This window comes from Elephas maximus, chromosome 1 (genome assembly GCF_024166365.1).
Source record: "Elephas maximus indicus isolate mEleMax1 chromosome 1, mEleMax1 primary haplotype, whole genome shotgun sequence".
NCBI lineage: Eukaryota > Metazoa > Chordata > Mammalia > Proboscidea > Elephantidae > Elephas > Elephas maximus.
In genome coordinates this window covers 208706984-208725802 of record NC_064819.1, presented here as the reverse complement: position 1 = coordinate 208725802, position 18819 = coordinate 208706984, and the positions used below count along the sequence as shown (strand labels likewise).

General features: G+C 36.7%; 1 protein-coding gene across 6 annotated transcripts in view; it reads left to right on the top strand.

The window, feature by feature from the left end:
* The window catches only part of REPS1 (RALBP1 associated Eps domain containing 1), an 82902-nt gene that overhangs the window by 59510 nt on the left and 4573 nt on the right, over positions 1-18819 (top strand). For 3 of the 6 annotated variants that reach the window (XM_049902277.1, XM_049902286.1, XM_049902262.1), the window contains 7 exons: positions 5639-5726; positions 9064-9165; positions 11240-11312; positions 12678-12796; positions 13691-13755; positions 15744-15929; positions 17043-17138. In XM_049902277.1, coding sequence (XP_049758234.1) covers positions 5639-5726; positions 9064-9165; positions 11240-11312; positions 12678-12796; positions 13691-13755; positions 15744-15929; positions 17043-17138 — 729 coding nt within the window. The remainder of the gene's footprint in view (positions 1-5638; positions 5727-9063; positions 9166-11239; positions 11313-12677; positions 12797-13690; positions 13756-15743; positions 15930-17042; positions 17139-18819) is intronic. The other 3 variants (XM_049902295.1, XM_049902271.1, XM_049902304.1) reach the window with 2 other exon arrangements.

Below are 18819 nucleotides of genomic sequence, written 5' to 3'. Positions count from 1 at the left end.
TAAGAGAAAACTTACATGTTTTTAATATCTGGTAAATGTGTTGTCACGTCTAAAGAAGCATTTTGTGACAACTGATTTAGTTAACTTGTTTTCATTTGCTAATTCAGTGTGTTTTATTAAATATATAGTGTTTCGGTGTAGTGACACTTACGTAAATACTGTTTTATTTGTATGCTTATATATCATGTAATATGTACTATGTATGTAAATATTTATGCAGTGCCATTTTTTATTTTAACAATACAAATGATATGGCTTTGATTTCATTAGCATGTTGAGTTCTGTTAGAGAGAATCAAGTTCAGCAAAACAGTACAGAGCTGTTGGTCAAAGATTCCCGTTGTGCAGAGAACCTCTGTCTTGTCTTCCTGTGGTTTACTATGTTGCTTTGAAAATGCTACAAAGTTCACAGTCTGATATTAAGAATAAACTATCTCCACAGAGTTAATTTTTTATATGCCCCCACCTGTCCCTCAAGTTATTTGAACACTTCAAAATCTTAGCTATTAATTATTCTTGCTGCTCACTCCTCTGCTTTTTCTGTTTCTTTTTATTTTTTTCTTTTAAAGAGAAGAACATGGTAATAAGCCCCTTCCAAAAAGAAAAGAGGAAGTAAGTAGGAAGGGAAGAAGAGTGTAAAGGTAGGATTTTTAAAAATGAGTTGAGTGGAAAGATATGGAGAAAGTGAGACAAGGGATTCTTTTCTAGATGGCCTTGTGATGATCAAAGACATCTGGCACTTACTAACTCAGTGTAAAAATGGTCTCGCCATTTAATGTGGATTTTGGAGAAGTGGCATTTAAAGATAACAGTATATTTTCAGCAGTTTAATTAGTGGATCTCTGATATGTTTTCTAGTTTTAAAGTATTAATATCTGTTTGATATAGAGGATGCTCTTAGATTTATTTAACTCAAACAACTGTATAGAAGCTTTTTTTAAGTGTTTATCATCTGTGAGTTATTCTGGGGCAAATTTTATGTAGATTACCTGTGCCTTTTGCTTCACTTTTCTTGCTGCTTGACTTTGAGGGCAATCCTTGATTTTAATCTCTGCCAAATGCAGACCAGGAGAAGTTAAAAGAAGGCAAAGCTTAAACTTTTTGCTGTGCTGCTTATTAGCAGCTATAATTAAAGTCTCTTGAGAAATGACGGGTGCTGTAAGCTAAAAAAAAAAAAAAAAGTTTTCCCTAGCTTTAAATTTCATTTCTCCATATTATTCTTCTAGTTATTCAGCCAAACTAATTTTATTTAAAATACTTAATGAAATTGCTTTATTGGGAAGGAAAATTTAATGTAGCAGTAAAGGAACTCTATTTTAGTCTCTAACCCTCAGAAAATAGTGGAAATGATCACTCACTGTTCTAATTCTTTGTCAAGCCAGGCAAGAACACTCTGTAAAGCCTGGAACTCTTGACTGTGGGGAAATATTGGGCTTAATAACAGTGATGTTCTTGTTGTTTGGAAATAATACACAAATTTTCAAATGTCAGGCCTAATGTTTAAAATGATATGGCTCAGTATTTTGTTACCTCTAGTGTATCAGGAGGCTCTAGGGAAATAAAAAATGGTTGATTGGAATTTTCATCTTGAATTTAGAACTCCAAATTTGATAAAGTTGACATTCCTAAATATCTATAATCTGATACCTAGAAAACACTTTTTTATGGCAGCAAACTTTAAAGATTGTTCCCCAAGCAGTAATCTCACTTTAAATTTTAAATTAGGGAGATATCCTGTTTGCATTGAAGTGTCTGAATTTTTTAACCATCATTTAATACTTAAAGTATTGCCTATTTGCAGACCATAGCCTTTAGACAAAACCTCAGATGTCTTTTGCAAGACTTATGTAAATAAGGTCCATTCAAATTAGAAGAAAAATCACCTAGGAAAAAATTTCACTATAGTTCTAATATGAATTTAACATCCCTTATAGTGTAAGAACATTCAATGGGATATAAAAAGAAAGCTAATTTTTTGTAGTTAGCCATTTGCTCAATAAAGTAAAAATTTTTGTAAAGTTCCAAACTGCTGTGTAACACTTGGAGAGACACCTATGATCTCAGATGTAAACTGGAATGGTTAGTTATTAGACTCCCAGAATTCTGATGAAACTGGGTTTCTGATTACCTTATTTCCAGAAACTTCACTACTTTTGTCAAACTGCTTAATCAGCCAATAGCCTCTGATAGAATTTACTTCTGCTAGGGTGTACTTGAATCAAAACACCAGGCAAATTCTAGACTGATGAGAAGTATGATGTAATAATCTTTGCCATGGTTTATGCCTGATCTAGATGCCGCAGAATTTATAAGTAATTCAGAGTATGAAAAGGGAATTAGTTTGATCACTTATTATGCCCAGTTCACCTGGATTGGGGATGTCCCTTTCTGGGTGCCTGTGATAACCTCTAGGGATGTAAAGATATGAAAAACAAGATTCCAGCCTTGTGCAGTCCACAGTCTAATTATTATAAGTTGGTGATTACAACATAGCTAATGTTGGTTATTATCATAGTATATCTGTGAACAAGAATGTGGACAGAGAAAGGATTGGCTAACTAAGACTGATATATTAGGAAAATTTTTCACAAAAGAGGTTACATTTGTGTATGCTGGGTCTTAAAGTATGATTTGACAGATGTTGACAAGGTCATTCTGTGCAGAGAGAATATTATGAGCAGTATAATGAAGAGAGTACAGGGTACACGTGTACATGGGAGAATTATGGGGTGGGAGAGATGGGGCTAAAGAATTTAGCTGAAACCAGAGTGGGAAGATGTTTATATGCTAGACAAAGGATCTGAACTTCATTTTATAGGCAACAGGACCCAGCAAGGAGTATCAGGATAAGGTGGGGGCAGCAATATGAGGGATGAGAGCCATTAAGGAGATGATGAGCACCTGAACTAAGTTAGTGATGCAGGCATGGAAAGGAAGCAGGTCTGGATTCAGACACATAGCAACAATGGGATTTAAGGCATGTGGAGAATATAGATAAATGAGCATAATATAAGACAGTATTCAACACTGTGCTGAATTGTATAAAATCAGGTGCCCAGATATCCAATACAAATGTGCTATGAGTGATTCGAAATGGGTTTCCCAAGGCTTTGGGTGATTTGGGTAGGCAGAAGAAAGTGGGCAGTGCATGCCAGTCAGAGTTTAGAATTTTTTTTCCTTTTTTTTTTTTTTTTTTTAAGTTGTTAATTTAGGGAAGCTAGACTGGAGCAGGAAACCCTGGTGGTGTAGTGGTTAAGTGCTACGGCTGCTAACCAAAGGGTCAGCAGTTCAAATCTGCCAGGCGCTCCTTGGAAACTCTATGGGGCAGTTCTACTCTGTCATATAGGGTCGCTATGAGTCGGAATTGACTCGATGGCACTGGGTTTGGTTTGGGTTTTAGTCTGGAGCACAGGAAGTATTTGTTTGGCGTCTTGTGGCTATGGACTCAGAAGCTTCTACATGGTCCTTTATTTAGACATTGAAACACTTAAACTTCTCTATATTCGCTGTACAGCAGCCACAAACAGATTTCTGATTTATTAGTCTAATGTTGTTGGGTGCTGTTGTGTCCATTCCAACTCATAGTGACCCCATGTGACAGTAGAACTGCCCCATAGGGTTTTCTTGGTTGTCATCTTTACAGAAGCTGGGCTTTCTCCAGTGGAGCAGCTGGGTTGGTTCGAACCACCAGCCTTTCAGTTCGTAGCCGAGCGCTTAACCGTTGCACCACCAGAGCTCCTGAATCTAATGTTAGGTCTAGTCATTTATGTAAAGTTCATCAAGGAATTGCCTTGCTCTGCCAGCAGCAGGATCCACTGGACTAAAGCTATTGCAGCCCCGCAGCAACCAGTGACTGTATGACTCGAGTGTACTGCAGAGCATTGATTTCTTGGTACAGAAAAGTATCATGTGTATTATTTGGAGATTGAAGTCTTGAAACGTTCATGGTTTTGTTTTCTTGGAGTCATTACTGTGACTTCCATTTATTATGCTAGAAATATATAAAGAGGCTAATATTTTCAATTGTGAGAATGCTTCATAAATCTGATTATATATACACACGTATATATAGAATGTATATTAGATGAATATTTAAACTTAAAGCATCTACCAATAAGTTTTCCTTGCTTGTTCTTTTGTAATTTATTTTGGATTTCGAATAAGAACTTTTCTCATGAATTATCATTTCTCCTTTGATCTTGACTTATAATGGTGAATGCTGAATCTAATAACAATTATTTCTCTTATTAAAATTGTAAATTAAGACAATAGTAGAGTGGTCCCTAAAGCCATTTTATAGCCATAAATATAATTTAAACAATATCTTACATGTATTGTTATAAACATCTTCCCGAGATGGCTTATTACTATGCGAGAAATCTAAGCATATATAAAAAAAAAAATATATATATATAACTACAATTTCAGAGTTGTAGGGTGTCAGTTCAATTTCATTGGATAAATACATCAGCTTTATCTACAGCCTCGCTGATATGTAGGTAGGAAGCTACTGTGAATGAATTTGTCAAAATAAAAGTGATAGAATTTGTTTATTATACACTGTTTGAATTTAAATATTATGAGAGTAAACCAAGAACAAAGGAGGCCTGTCAGATAAGAGATTATATGCTAGAATTTAGCTTTCTCCATCAAGGGCTTGGTGTTAATACTATTACCCATTACAATGTCCCATCCCCTCCCACCTCCTGAGTCCCGATAGCAGTATTTTTCAGCTGGTCTGTTGCTGATAATCCCTGTGCTTGATCTGGTTCTGGTTCCTTTCTTGGGGTCTCAGCCCCTGGGGCCAAGCCTGCCTGTGTAGCCGTGTATACCTTTCTCATTTTCTTTCCTTCCCGAGAGGCTTCCATTTGTCTTCATCCTGTCTTTTCTGCCTGATTTTTTTTCATTCTTTTCAAAAGTCTCTTCTGCCAATCTCTAACTAGACTTGCCACCCATGAAGTTTAGAAAGATGAGGTCTGTAGTCATTAAAAAAAGTGTAAGAAAAGCACTAGAGTGTTAACGTAGGAGTCTTACTTGTTCCTCTTAAAAATGGATTCCTGTGTGGAAGTTTAATGCTAAATTTTGAGATTTCAAATTTAAACTAAACTATAGAAAGTATATATTGTGCCTAATATTGCAGTGTAACAGGCATCTCATTAACTTTGTTTTATATATGAAAAAGAAAAGTGTCAGATTTTCATGAATAAGAAAGCAAATCAGAAATAAAAATGGATTTTAAGTCTATTACTTAATCCTTGGATCTTCATGAAATAGTTCACTTTAACCTCAAAGGTACACATTTATAGAATTTCATCAGATCATTTTACCTTTTGCTTTTGAAAATTGTCATGAACTGTATTTTTATAAGACCATTTTGTTCATGCAAATCTGTAAGTACTCAAAATTTTAAGTGTACTTTTTAGAAAATAAATAAGATTATTAGACATGTATAGTGAATATTAGTATATATAATGTTATTCTAGAATTTTTTGTGTAAAAAATTTATTGTTATGCCTGCCTTAGGTATGAATGCAAAAATCTATCCACCACTTTTTAAAGTCTTGTTGGTTTTTATTATTTCATGGCATTAGCTTGACATTTTTAATACAAATTCTGTTTTTCCTCCCATTTGTCTCTAGGATACTGCTATCGTTCATCCAGTTCCCATCCGAATGACTCCAAGCAAAATCCACATGCAGGAAATGGAACTTAAAAGAACTGGCAGTGGTAAGGAATCTGTAGCTGGGTTGTATTTTAATTTAGTATCAAACTAAAATACACAAGTAATTATTCTGTGAGGGTTCAAGTTTCTTTCATGATTGATTATTTTTTTAACCTAGTAGATTCCACAATTATGTGTGTACATATGTATATCAGTTTTAAAAAGGAAATAGTTAAATTTAAATTATGAAGTTTTTGAATAAGGACATTTGGAAAATGAGCCTTTTCTAATACCCTGTCAGGTTTTTTTTTTTTTTTAATTTATACTTTTGTGTGTGTATGTGTGCCTTAGGTAGAGGTTTACAGAGAGAATTAGTTTCCCATTCAATAATTTATACACAAATTGTTCCCTGACATTGATTGCAGTCCTGGCAGTGTGTCAGAACCTTCCCCATTACTACCCTGAGTGCCCCCATTTCCATTCTTCCGGTTTCTGTGCCCCTTCCTGCCTTTTCATCTTTGATTTTGGGCTGATCTTGTCCTTTTGGTCTCATATAGATGATTATTCTAAGGAGCATTTTCCTCATGGATGTTATTGTTAATTTTATCGGCCTATTATTTGGCTGAAAGGCATTATCTGGGAATGGCTTCAGTTCCAAGTTAGAAGGATGTTTAAGGGCTATAGTCTTGGGGATTCCTCCAGTCTCTCTTGAACCAATAAATCTGGTCCATTTTATGAATTTGAATTTTGTTCTACAATTTTTTTCCCGCTTTTAACCAGGACCTTCTGTTGTGATCCTGGTTAGAGCAGTGACTAGTGGCAGTTGGGCACCATCTAGTTCCTCCAGTCTCAGGCTAATGGAGCCTATAGTTCCTGTGGTTCCTTTAGACTAATTTGTTCCTTGAGTCTTTGGTTTTCTTCACTCTCCTACCACTCCGGACAGAAAGACACCGATAGTTATATCTCAGATGGCCACTTGCAAGCTTTTAAGACCCCAGATGTTACTCAACAAAGTAAGATGTAGAATGTTGTCCTCATGAACTGTGTTATGCCAGTTGACCTGGATGTTCCCCAGTGCTATGGTCCATAGCCTCCAAGGCCAGTACCTCAGTCCGGTGAGGTGTTTGGTTATGTGTATGAAGTTTTCATGACTGTGCACCCTGTGTGCTCTATTATATATATATATATATATATATATATATATATGAGTACATATGCAGCACATACAAATATGTAGAAACATCCATTCTGCAAACTTATATATGCACATGGGTATACTCCCATATGCCCTTCCACACCTATTCAGCATACATATCTGCCTATATATCTACTCATAAATTATTGTTTATTATTACTGTGTTGCAGGATTGTATATGTTATAGTATTTACCACCATTGCCTTTTATTCTTGTGTGCCTCTCAGTGTCTTCTCTTGCTTTGATCATGTTGTGCTGACTTCCCCCATATTGTGTACTGCCTTTTCCTTCACCAAAGTTAACACATGTCTACTTTACTCTCTAGTTAGTGATTTTCCTTCCTTCCCCCTCTCGACTACTTATAATAGTGGTCTCATAGAATATTTGCCCTTTCATGATTGACTTATTTCACTCAGCATAATGTCCTCCAGATTCATCCATGTTGTGATGTGTTTCAAGGATTCATCATTATTCCTTTTCATTACATAGTATTCCATTGTGTATATGTACCACGGTTTGTTTATCCATTCATCAGTTGATGGGCACTTAGATTCTTTCCATCTTTTTTGCTATTGTAAATAAGGCTGCAATGAACATGAGTGTGCATATGTGAATTCTTGTCACAGCTCTAGGATATATACCTAGAGGGGAATTGCTGGATCATATGGTATTTCTCTTTCTAGCTTTTTAAGTGTTTTCCATAGTGGTCGTACCATTTTACATTCCCACCAGCAGTGTGTAAAAGTTCCAGTCTCCCCACAACCGCACCAGTATTTGTTGTTTTCTGTTATTTGATCAGTGCCATTATTGCCAGGGTGAGATGGTATCATCTCCCTGTAGTTTTGAGTTGCATCTCTAATGGCTAATGATTGAGAGCGTCTCTTCATGTGTCTTTTAGCCACCTGAATGTCTTCTTTGATGAAGTGTCTGTTCATGTCATTTGTCCATTTTAAATGGGTTGTTTGTCTTTTTGTTGCTGAGGTGTTGATGTTTTCTATAAATTTTAGAGATTAGACTCTTGTCAAATATGTCATAGCCAAAACTCTTTTTACTCTTTTGGCGAAGTCTTTTTTTTTTTTTTTTTAATTGTGCTTTAGATAAAGGTTTACAGAGCAAATTAGTTTCTTATTAAACGATTAATAGACATTGTTTTGTGACATGTCAACAGTCTCCCCTTCTCAGCCTTGGGTTCCCCATTACCAGCTTTCCTGTCCCCTCCTGCCTTCGTGTCCTTGCCCCTGGGTTGGTGTGCCCATTTAGTCTTGTTTTGTCTTATGGGCCTGTCTAATCTTTGGCTGAGGGGTGAATCTCAGGAGTGACTTCAGTACTGAGTTGAAGGGTGTCTGGGGGCCAGTCTCTGTCAGACCAGTAAGCCTGATCTTTTTCTGTGAGTTAGAATTTTGTTCTGTATTTATCCCCAGCTCTGTCCGGGACCCCCTTTTGTGATCTCTGTCAGAGCAGTTGGTGGTGGTAGCTGGGCACCGTCTAGTTGTGCTGCACTCAGTCTGGTGGAGGCTGTTGTGGTTGTGGTCCATTAGTCCTCTGTACTGATCTTTTCTTTCTGTCTTTGGCTTTCTTCGTTCTCCCTTACTCCAGATGGGGTGGGATGAGTGGAGTATCTTATATGGCTGCTCATAGGCTTTTAAGACTCTGGACACTTCTTGGTGAAGTCTTCTCATAAGCTTAAGTATTTAATTTTTAGGAGATCCAAGTTATCTAGTTTATCTTCTGTACTCTGTCAGTTTTTATTGTCACTGCTGTGAATTTATATTTAAAGTGTGTTCAAACTCTAATCAAAGAGGTACGTGTTAAATTTTGGCTATGAAATTGTGTATTTTGCTTTGAACTCTTGAAAGTAGTCCCTTATTTTACATGAACTGTTTAAGGTTTTTCAAAAGTAGATTTATTTTCTGTATAAATCAGCATGATAGATTACTTATTTTACAGCTCATCTGTGTAATTAACAAAGTATGAACATGCAAATTAACTTTTTTGTAATGAAGTTTCTTACGGCAAAAAATGCAATTTCTGTATAATCTGGTTTATGTTTGTTTTTATTAAAAGTATTACTTTGTTTTCTATCCCATGGATTCACTTGCCACTTCTTTGGAATATCTAAATGAAGTATAATCTTGGACTCTGAGGTTTATGAATTTATTGATTCCATTATCTGTGGCTTGTATTTTTACGTATTAATTCTCTACTAGATCATAATAATCCCACTAGCCCATTGCTGGTGAAACCACCTGACCTTTCAGAAGAAAATAAGATAAATTCATCGGTAAAATTTGCTTCTGGAAATACTGTAGGTAAGTGAAAGTTAGCATTATATCTTTATCGAAAGTTTAAGTCTGGATTTAGGCCCTGAATAATTCAAATGTATAGCCACTTAATACTAGCTTCACTGAATAAAATAGAGAATAGGTCAAACTTTTAGACACCCCTCCTCTTCTGTGTATAATAAATGGTTGTCCACTGATCACCTCTTCACAGCAGGCCCCTTTTGCCATTCCTCTCATTATAGCCAGGCTGACCCATTGACCTTTCCCTACTAGCTCCTTTGTTTCTCTCTCACAGGAAAATTATATATTATTTATATACAGTATATATAGAGAGTTTTTATTGGATACTGTGTGCTAAGATCTGTTGTAAGCACTGGGGATATATCAGTAAAACACAACAGAAAAAAATATTTACTCTTATGAAGCTTACGTTCTCAGAAGGAAAGTAGGAGGGGGGAATAAAAGTAACCCATATTTAGAAAGTAACACTGTGGACAAAAATAAAACTGGGAAAGGGGAGAAAGAGTGCCATTTCGAAAAGGTAAAGATGGCCTTAACAAATATAAACTTTAAGACTTAAAGGGGTTGAAGGGAATTGTCTGTGTGACTATCTGAAGGAAGGACATTTAAGGCACAGAGAATAGCAAATGTAAAGCCCTTAGGGAGGAACGTGCTTTACTTCTACTGGGAACAGGAAGCCAACACCTGGAACAGAATCAGTGAGCACGTGTGGCTGGGCAGAGACAGCAAGTAGTAGTAACAGGGGAACAGTGAAATGACTGACTTGTACTGTGTGAGATGAAACCCCTTAAAGGTTTGAACGGAGGAGTGACGTGGTCTGACCCTCCGTCTTAGCAGGCTCAGCCTGGCAGCTGTATTGATAATAGGCTGGAAGAGCATTGAAACAGGGAGAGACCATTAGGAGACAGTTATAGTAATCCAGGCAGAAGAGGATGCTGGCTTGGTCTAGTGTGATAGCAGGGAGAGTGCTGAGAACCGGTCAGATTCTGGCTATATTCCGTAGATAAAGAGCACAAGATTTACTTACCTGTGTGATACGGGATGTGAGAGAGAGGAGTCAAGGCAATTCCAGGGATTTGAGCCTGAGAACTGGGAGACAAGGAAGGCTGTGATAGGAGCAGGTTTGCGTGGGAAGGAGGTCAGTTTTGGACATGTTAAGCTTGAGATGCTTATTAGAATACCCAAGTGGGAATATGTTAGTTTTAACATCATTCTTGTATCAGTGGGCAAGAAAAATGAAAGGGATAAGTTTTGAAATGAAAGTAAACAAACAGCAAGTCCCTCCAATTTGTAAAACCCTGGAAAGTATATAGTAGTGTTCCTTCATATCGCCCCTCAAGTGTCGATCTTAGATTTCTTTATCCTTTCACAACCTTCACTCAACTTGCAGGACTCTCAACTTCTTCATAAGACTTGGAGAACATGGAAAGTGATGTATCCTCAAGGGAAAAATCAGGGACCTGGCTGAATTCAAAAATTTTATTGTTGTCTCAGCACAATTTATTCTCATGTTAACCCTTTCATTTTTCACGTTCATAATTTTTAAATTAGGGGAGTTTTTAATTTAAAATATTTCTTATTTCTTCTTTTAAGATGATTTTTGATCATTACCAAAGTTATTCACATTTATTGTAGAAATGCAATACAAATAAACAAATACAAAAAAAAAGAATTATGATAACGTTATTACGACACAGAAGCTGCAGTTTGCATTTGGTGTCTACCGTAATCCTCTTTCTGAATATATGGAACAGGTGTATTTTTATAAAATGAAATTACAGTATATGACTGCTTTGTAACCTCTTTCCTTGTAGCTTATTTTGAACATTTCTGTGTCATTAAATATTCATTTTTCGAGACTAATTTATTCTACCTGCATAGTATTTTGCTGTATGAATATGTAGTGATTTATTTGATTAATATTTAACTTTTTCCAGATAATAACACTGGGAACAAATAGCCTTTTAGCCAATATCTTTAATTAGCCAATATTTTTAAAAGTATGTCATTTATGTTTGAGATTATAAAGTAAAAAACAAAGAAATGATTATTATTAAATACAATATATTTCATTTATCAGCAGATGGTTACAGTAGTTCAGACTCTTTTACTTCTGACCCAGAACAGATTGGGAACAATGTAAATCGTCAAAGGTCAGTATTTCTGTCAGTAAAAAGTATATTAAGGTATCTTGTTACATTTTAATATTTACAGTTATTTAGAACCAAGTACATATTATTCTGTTTTGGGGGGGGGGGTTGTGTGTTTTTTTTTTTACACAACTGCCCCGTGTATATTATTTATTGATATCTTTAAAAGGCAGGTACGTAATTCTGATTCTTTTCATCACTAATAGAAAACCATAAGAAGTCCTTATTTTTTTCATGGTTTTGGTGGAAAGCTTAAAAAGAGTTGATGACTTCTTGGCAGTAGACATTTATTCTAATCTTTTTTGTAGCAAAACAGTGTGAGTGTTTAAGTAACTGATATGCATATTTCCTATTACTGTTTTATGGCAGGTACTGAAAGAATTCAGTTTTAAAATGCGATCCGGAAGCACAGCTTGATGTTGGACTTTCTACCCAACCTGAAGAGATTTATTTACACATACAATCTTTCAGGCACTCATAAAATTACGTGTAGGATGAGGCAAAAGGCAAAAAGGGGCTTGCTTGTCTACAAAGGCGTTACTTTCCACTGAAAGCTGTGTGCAAGGCAGAAGCATCTTGCTCCCTCACTTTTTGCACATAGTATGGCTCCCTTTGCCACACATCTGGAGCTTGTAGAGAGACTAGTAATAGAATCTCTAAAGAGCTTATAGCTCTTTGCTGTTTGCCTTCTTTTCTGACTTATTATATACTTCTTCTTATGTTTCTTAGAGTTTCTGCCATCTTGGATTTTATATTTTGTTTTTTTTAAGTCCTGTGTACAAAGATCAGATCACCAGCGTCCATGCAGGAAAGTCTGTTTTCAGACTAGTGAAAGCTTTGTAGCAAACAGTGAGCCTCTAGGGTGAACTGAACATGAGTACAGTCATCTCTAAATGAGTTGGCTTCTGGTGACACAGGAATGGGGTATCTCAAGTACTTCAGCCACATTCTATCTCTACTTCTAACAACTCTAAACTTAAACAGGTTGAAAGCTAATCATATATGAAAGTAGAATTTCTCTTTTTTGAAAACAGGTTTTCAGACTAATATTACCTTTAATTGAATGGGAAAACATTACTAGATTTGTGGTCTGTCTTGAATTCATGTTAGTAACTAACTTTTCAAAATTTTTGAAATTTTGTTTAATGTATAGTTTTGTACCAAAAAAAAATTATTTGCTATACCAAATAACCACTTACTTAGAGCACGTCATAAAGAGCGCCATCTTTATTTATTGTAGTACTTGTTTACCTAAGAAAATGTCACTGCTGGTAAAATCCTTTGCTATTTATCAAAGTTTGAATGCTTAAAGAGAAAAAGGCCCTGTCATCAGTAGCATGAACAGTCATAATGGAGTCAATTTTGCAGGTCTCATTCAGGAACGTCGCCTGATAACACTGCACCACCACCTCCCCCTCCAAGGCCACAGCCGTCTCATTCTAGATCCTCATCTTTAGATATGAATCGGACCTTTACAGTCACCACAGGTAGGGGTTAGAGAACCATAAAATACTTTATCATTTAATTTTAAGGTTCATGAAAGATATACACATTTTCTTTTTTTCTTCTTAATGTGTCTTTTTTTTTGTTTGTTTACCTGAAGAAAAATTCTAGATTAAAAGATACCAAACAAGAGACAGTGTTTTCTTAATGACCATCTAAAATGTGTTGAATTAAAATGAGAACCTAAGAGGTTTTTTTTTTTTTTTCTAAGAGGTACCACAGAAAACTTAAAAAGAAAGATGTAAAGATATTGGGGGTTCAGGGGGTGAAGATATAATAGGTCTTGTTGACTAATTTGATTTGGCTGGCAAAGGAGAGAGAGGAGCTATAACTAACTCCAAGGTTTCCGTTTTTGTGCAACTGGAGTAGTGGTATGGTTGATCAAAATAGAAAATAGTTAGGGCAGAGGGTGATGATGTTCTGTTTTAGTCATTATGAGTTTGGAAAGGGGAAATAATCAACAGGCCATAGGACTTCTGAGCTGAGAAAGATCGATGGATTACTTGAGGGTCGTTTACATAGATATGTGAAACGAAGAGGAAAAATTTGGAAGTCTTCATGTGTGGTGGCTAAAGAGCAGGCAGAATATGGGAAGAAAACCAAGAATGACTAGTATTAGGGAAACCAGGAAGAGCATGTCAGCAGTGCCTCATGCAGTAGGAGTAACAAGAGAAATGAAGTCTGAGGGAAGTCCAGGAGATTTGGCTGTTAGATGGAGTAGAGACAGTTTTATAAGATAATGTATGTCTTCCAAACGTTCTTAGAAATCTTTATCACGTGGTGACATTTTTTCAGTCTGTTTCTTCTACTATCAAAGAGATTATAGTTACTAAAAAAAGAAAGAAAGAAAAAAGTACTGATGTTGTGTGTTCATGCAGGACAACAACAGGCTGGAGTTGTTGCCCATCCTCCTGCAGTGCCTCCAAGACCACAGCCCTCACAGGTAACTCAGTCCTAGTGGTGTTCGTTACTACATACCAGTCATTACAGTCCCCAAGATCTGTTAAGCATTTGATTCTAGCCTAGAATTATTGTGAAGTTAAGGTCAGGAATTACCTAATGGTCATTCTTAGTGAGCATTTAATTCCATGAAAATAGAATTTGAATAAGGATTCGAGTTGTTATTTTTTCAACGAAGCTTGAAAGTGGAGCAAATGATAATGTCTTGACAAAGGAGAGTTTATTGGGAAGAACAGTGGATTGGGAGATGGGAGATGTGCATGTGTGTCCTGATCTAGCACTGACCCACAGAGTGACCTCACCCTGTCTCTCTGAACCTGTTACATTAAGAGATGTTTCAGATGACCTCTGAGTCTTTGCCAGGTCAAAATTGTTTTGATCTGCATAAAACTTTTATCTTCCAGGATAGATTTCTAGATTATAGCTGCTAGTTTTATGTGAATGGCTAGTTTTTATATGAACGAATTTGGTTGGTTTTTCTGACTTAGGTTTTTATAATGAAATTGGGAATTAGTGATTAAAAGATACCTCCTTAATCATAAAAGGTACTGATATTTGAATATTCCAGTATTTATTTTATGTAAAGTGCCAGGAGAAATACCTTTACCTAGAGTTAAGCTGTGAAACCCAATTAGTTGGTCTCATGACTCAAGAAGCTCAGGCTAGTGGGGAAGATAGACCTATAAACAATAATTGTAATACAATAGAAGTGCTTCGGTAGATGTATTTATAAAATGCTGTTGGGACAACCTTACCAGCTAGTAAAGTCTGGTATGAAATTGAGGAGGTAAAAGTACAATGAAGGAAATAAAATTTGAGCAGTCTTGCAGGATAAAGTGGTATTTATTGGGAGAGGGCATTCCAGACAGAAGGAATGACAATAAAGACATGTGTTAAGCCTGCCATATTCTTCAGGAAAGATGAGTTGTTGAGTACAACTGGAGTGGACATGTGGGACAGTGGGAAAAGAAACTAGGAAGGTGGGGAGGGGGCAGAGCACCTTCTATATCATACTACCCTGTTGCCGTCGAGTCGATTCTGAGTCATAGCAACCCTGTAAGACAGAGTAGAACTGCTCCATAGGGTTTCCAAGGAGCAGCTGGTGGATTTGAACTGCCGACCTTTTGGTTAACAGCCATAGCACGCCGTAGCTCTTAACCACTGTGCCACCAGGGCCCCATACCATACTAAGAAGGATAGATTTTTTTCCTATTGGAGATGGAGGATTTAAAAAGAATAACCAGGAGAAAAGACTTCAGATTTATTCCTGTAGAATCCTTCACTTCCTTTGTTGTAAAACTTCTCACACTCTATTTTAATCATTAGTTTATTTACCTCTCACTCTGCACCATGTTAGGACACGGACCTTGTTTTGTTCACCATTGCACCTACACTGCGTGGCACAAAGTAGACACTCAGTAAGGTGAACCTAGAATGAAGGTTTTAGGGTTGGTCTGGCAAAGGTGTGGAGGATGAGTTGAGAGGAAGTGTGCCTCAGGTGTTGGGAGAACAGTTAGAGCGGTGGTTTTCACACTTTGAAAATGACAACGTTTTAAGAAGCCTAACAAAACACTTTTACAAATAACCTTTATAAAGAACAAACTGTTGTACAGCTCCATAAAGAAAAAAAAAAAGCTGACAGTAGAGCCCCTGTAATCAGTGTGCAGGTAGAGCCAAAAGGGTAGGACCAAACCCTCCCCTCCCCTCTCCTCGGGCACACTTTATTTGCCAATAAGGATTTTGTAAAAGTAACTTTTTTTATTGAAGAAGCATCATCTTTTTTTGGTTTTTAGTGTCTTGGCTTTTTATTTATGCCTTATAGAGCTAAAAGTTACTGTCGCACACCTCCCTGAGTTTACAGCTAATAAAACAGAGCATCTTTATGGTATATGTTCAAAGGAAAAGAAGACTACTTGGTGACAAGAATCCATCGGTAAAATATTTGTTCCTTCATTCTAACCCGTTTTATAGGCTCCTGGTCCCATTGTGCATCGCTCAGTGGATGCCGATGGCCTCATCACCCACACTAGTACCTCACCTCAGCAGATACCAGAGCAACCAAATTTTGCAGATTTCAGCCAATTTGAAGTGTTTACTGCATCAAGTGTAAATGAAGAGCAAGATGATGAAGCCGAGAGGCATCCTGAGGTGTTGCCGGTCAGTTTTCCAGGCTTTATCTCATTTTCTGTGGGACTCTCTTCCCTCATCATGCTCATCAGCCTGTCTGTAAACAAAGGAACCCCTAAAAGAGCAGATACTAGAGGGGACATCCATGAATAAAACACCTGCTGCTGCTGCTTTTAGGGGATTTCTGTTCCTTAGATCAGTGCTTCTCAGCCTTGGTTTTGGCTTCGGATACTGATGAGTTGTAGTGTGATGCTTAGTAAAAATCAGAGTCTGGGTGGGGGTAGGTATAGTGTAAAAAGACACAGCCACAACCACCTTCCTGGTCCTGGCTAAAAACCGCTCTGAGGGTTTTATCTTAGTGCTAAGCGTCTGATTCTGTGATTTGGTGAGGATTTTCTTGTGATAACAGGCTATAGTTACCATAGCTACATTCAGTTTGTTTGAGAGTAAGTCACTTTAGTTAAACAGACTTACAGATGACAAGATGCCAAAATTTAATCCTTGTAAACAGTGTACCAGAAGACTCTTACAGTTTTAGTGGCAAGAACTACTCTAGGGATCCCTGTCCTCACTGAGCATAAATATAGGGTTGGAGGCGCCAATCCATATCGAACCTCCCATAGGGATGCAAAATCTGTGTTTATTAGACTGGCATAATTCAGATAAAGGTTTCTTATACATCTGATCAATTGACGTTTTTCTTCCAGCCGCTTCTTCAAACCTGTAACTTTCTGCCTGGCTGCTGGTGCCAGTATGAGAATGGGCTGTGCCTCCAAGACAGCAAGGGTGGTCCTGGGGGGAAGCACAGTTGTACGCTGGTACCCACTCCCCTGGCATAGATGCGCCCCCTTCCCCAACTGCAAGAACTTCCCAAACCAACTACTTGGAGGTTCAGCGCTATGGCTGTATTCTTACCCTGACCTCCTCTCCCTCAGAGGTCTGGTACCTTCCCTCCTCCCTGCCCTTGAGTAGTAGAGAAGGGTCACTTAGCAAGGTTTTCTCAAATTGCATCTCATCTTCATCGCACATCCTTGTTGTCAGAATGAGTATTTTCTTTATATTTTACTCTCTGATTTGTTACATATTAAGTATTTATGCATGATTGTATGTTACAGATGGTAACAAAAATGTATTCATCTCTAGGTTGAAAAATCTTCTGATCCTTCAAATTCTCTTCGAGGTGCCAAAACAGAGAGTAAAATTGAAGAAAAGACAGCTGCTAGTGCTCCCGCCAATGTGGTATGCTCCTTGATAATATTGATCGTTTTATACATGTTAAAAAGTTATATTAGATATTTTTGCTTTATAAAAAGAAACTTTAAAGGTGACAAAAATCTTAAGAAATAAAGTTAATTAGAGATCATCTAACCCATTCCCATGCTTTTAACTGTAATGTAGTCTATCTCACAGTGAAGTCACTTTGAGGACTAAGGTGCACCTGACCCAAGCTATGATATTTTCAGTTGCCCTTATGCATGTGAAAGCTGTACAGTAAATAAGGAAGACCGAAATAAAACTGATGGATTTGAATTACGGTGTTGGCAAAGAATATTGAATATACCATGGACTATCAGAATAACAAATAAATCTGTCTTGGAAGAAGTACAGCCAGAATGCTCCTTAGAAGCGAGAATGGCAAGACTTCTTCTCACATACTTTGGACACATTATTAGGAGGCACCAGTCCCTGGAGAAGGGTGCCATGCTTGGTAAAGTAGAGGGTCAGTGAAAAAGAGGAGACACTTAACAAGATAGATTGATACAGTGGCTGCAACAGTGAGCTCAAATAATAGCAACAATTGTGAGGATGGTGGCAGGACTGGGCATTGTTTTGTTGTGTTGTATATAGGGTCGCTTTGAGTCGGAACTGACTTGACAGCACTTAACACTCTCACAATGAAGCCAGCCTGTTTAAACATTCTAGAAGATATTATCCTCTAATCTCTGTTAGCTACATGCTACAGCTTCTCAAAATTTATGTGGTTATTATATTCTTCCAGATACATAAAGCAGAACTTCCGTATAGGTCAAATGCAGTTTCTTTTAATTGAGTCTTGATTATAATAGGAAAAAAATATCAACATTCTAATGTTATACTCTGTGCTCTTAACTTTTTCTTCACCTGTTTTTAGGAGTAACTTTTGCCCCATGATTTTTTACAAAAACTTGAAAGCATACGGAAAAGTTGAAAGAATTTTACATTGTGTATCGGTAAATCCACTACCTTGATTGTACCATTAATATTTTACTATACTTGGTTTATCACATATCTGTATATCCTTCTATCGACCAATCCTTTTCTTTTTTAATGCATTTCAAAGTAAATTACAGCTACCATTATACTTCCCTTTAAGGTAACACTTTTGGTAATTTTTTTTTTCCTAGTATCATCTAGACATTCCCAATAATTATTAAAACAGCATGTGTTACTGAAAAGTACTTAAATTCTACTTTGTGGAAACTTTTTAATTTTTTACTACATTAGTACTTCTGGATTTTTTTGTTGTTGTTTAATAAAGTGTATGTTTTTTACCTCACAGCAACAAATCAAAAAATAGCACTTAATTAAAGAGGTGACAGTTGATTCTGTTGGGGACAGATTTAATCCCCAATAAAATATACAGTTGTTCTCAAGGATTCTAAATTGTATCTTACTGGTGGTTGATTTTTTTTTTTTTGGTGTTGCCTAGGTTTCTACTTCTTTATTATAAATTGTTTTAGTCATTAAGATTGTGTACTTTAGGATTTCTTAATAGGGAATCCTATGATGATAATGGACGCATATTTCTGGAGGCTCCTTTTGCTTAGTGAACAGGCATATACTGAGCATGCACCATGTTTATGTTAAAGTCTTACAGTCTTGAATCAGATTTGAACCTCAAGGAGTTTATGATACTCTAAAAAAAGTTGTATTATAGGTT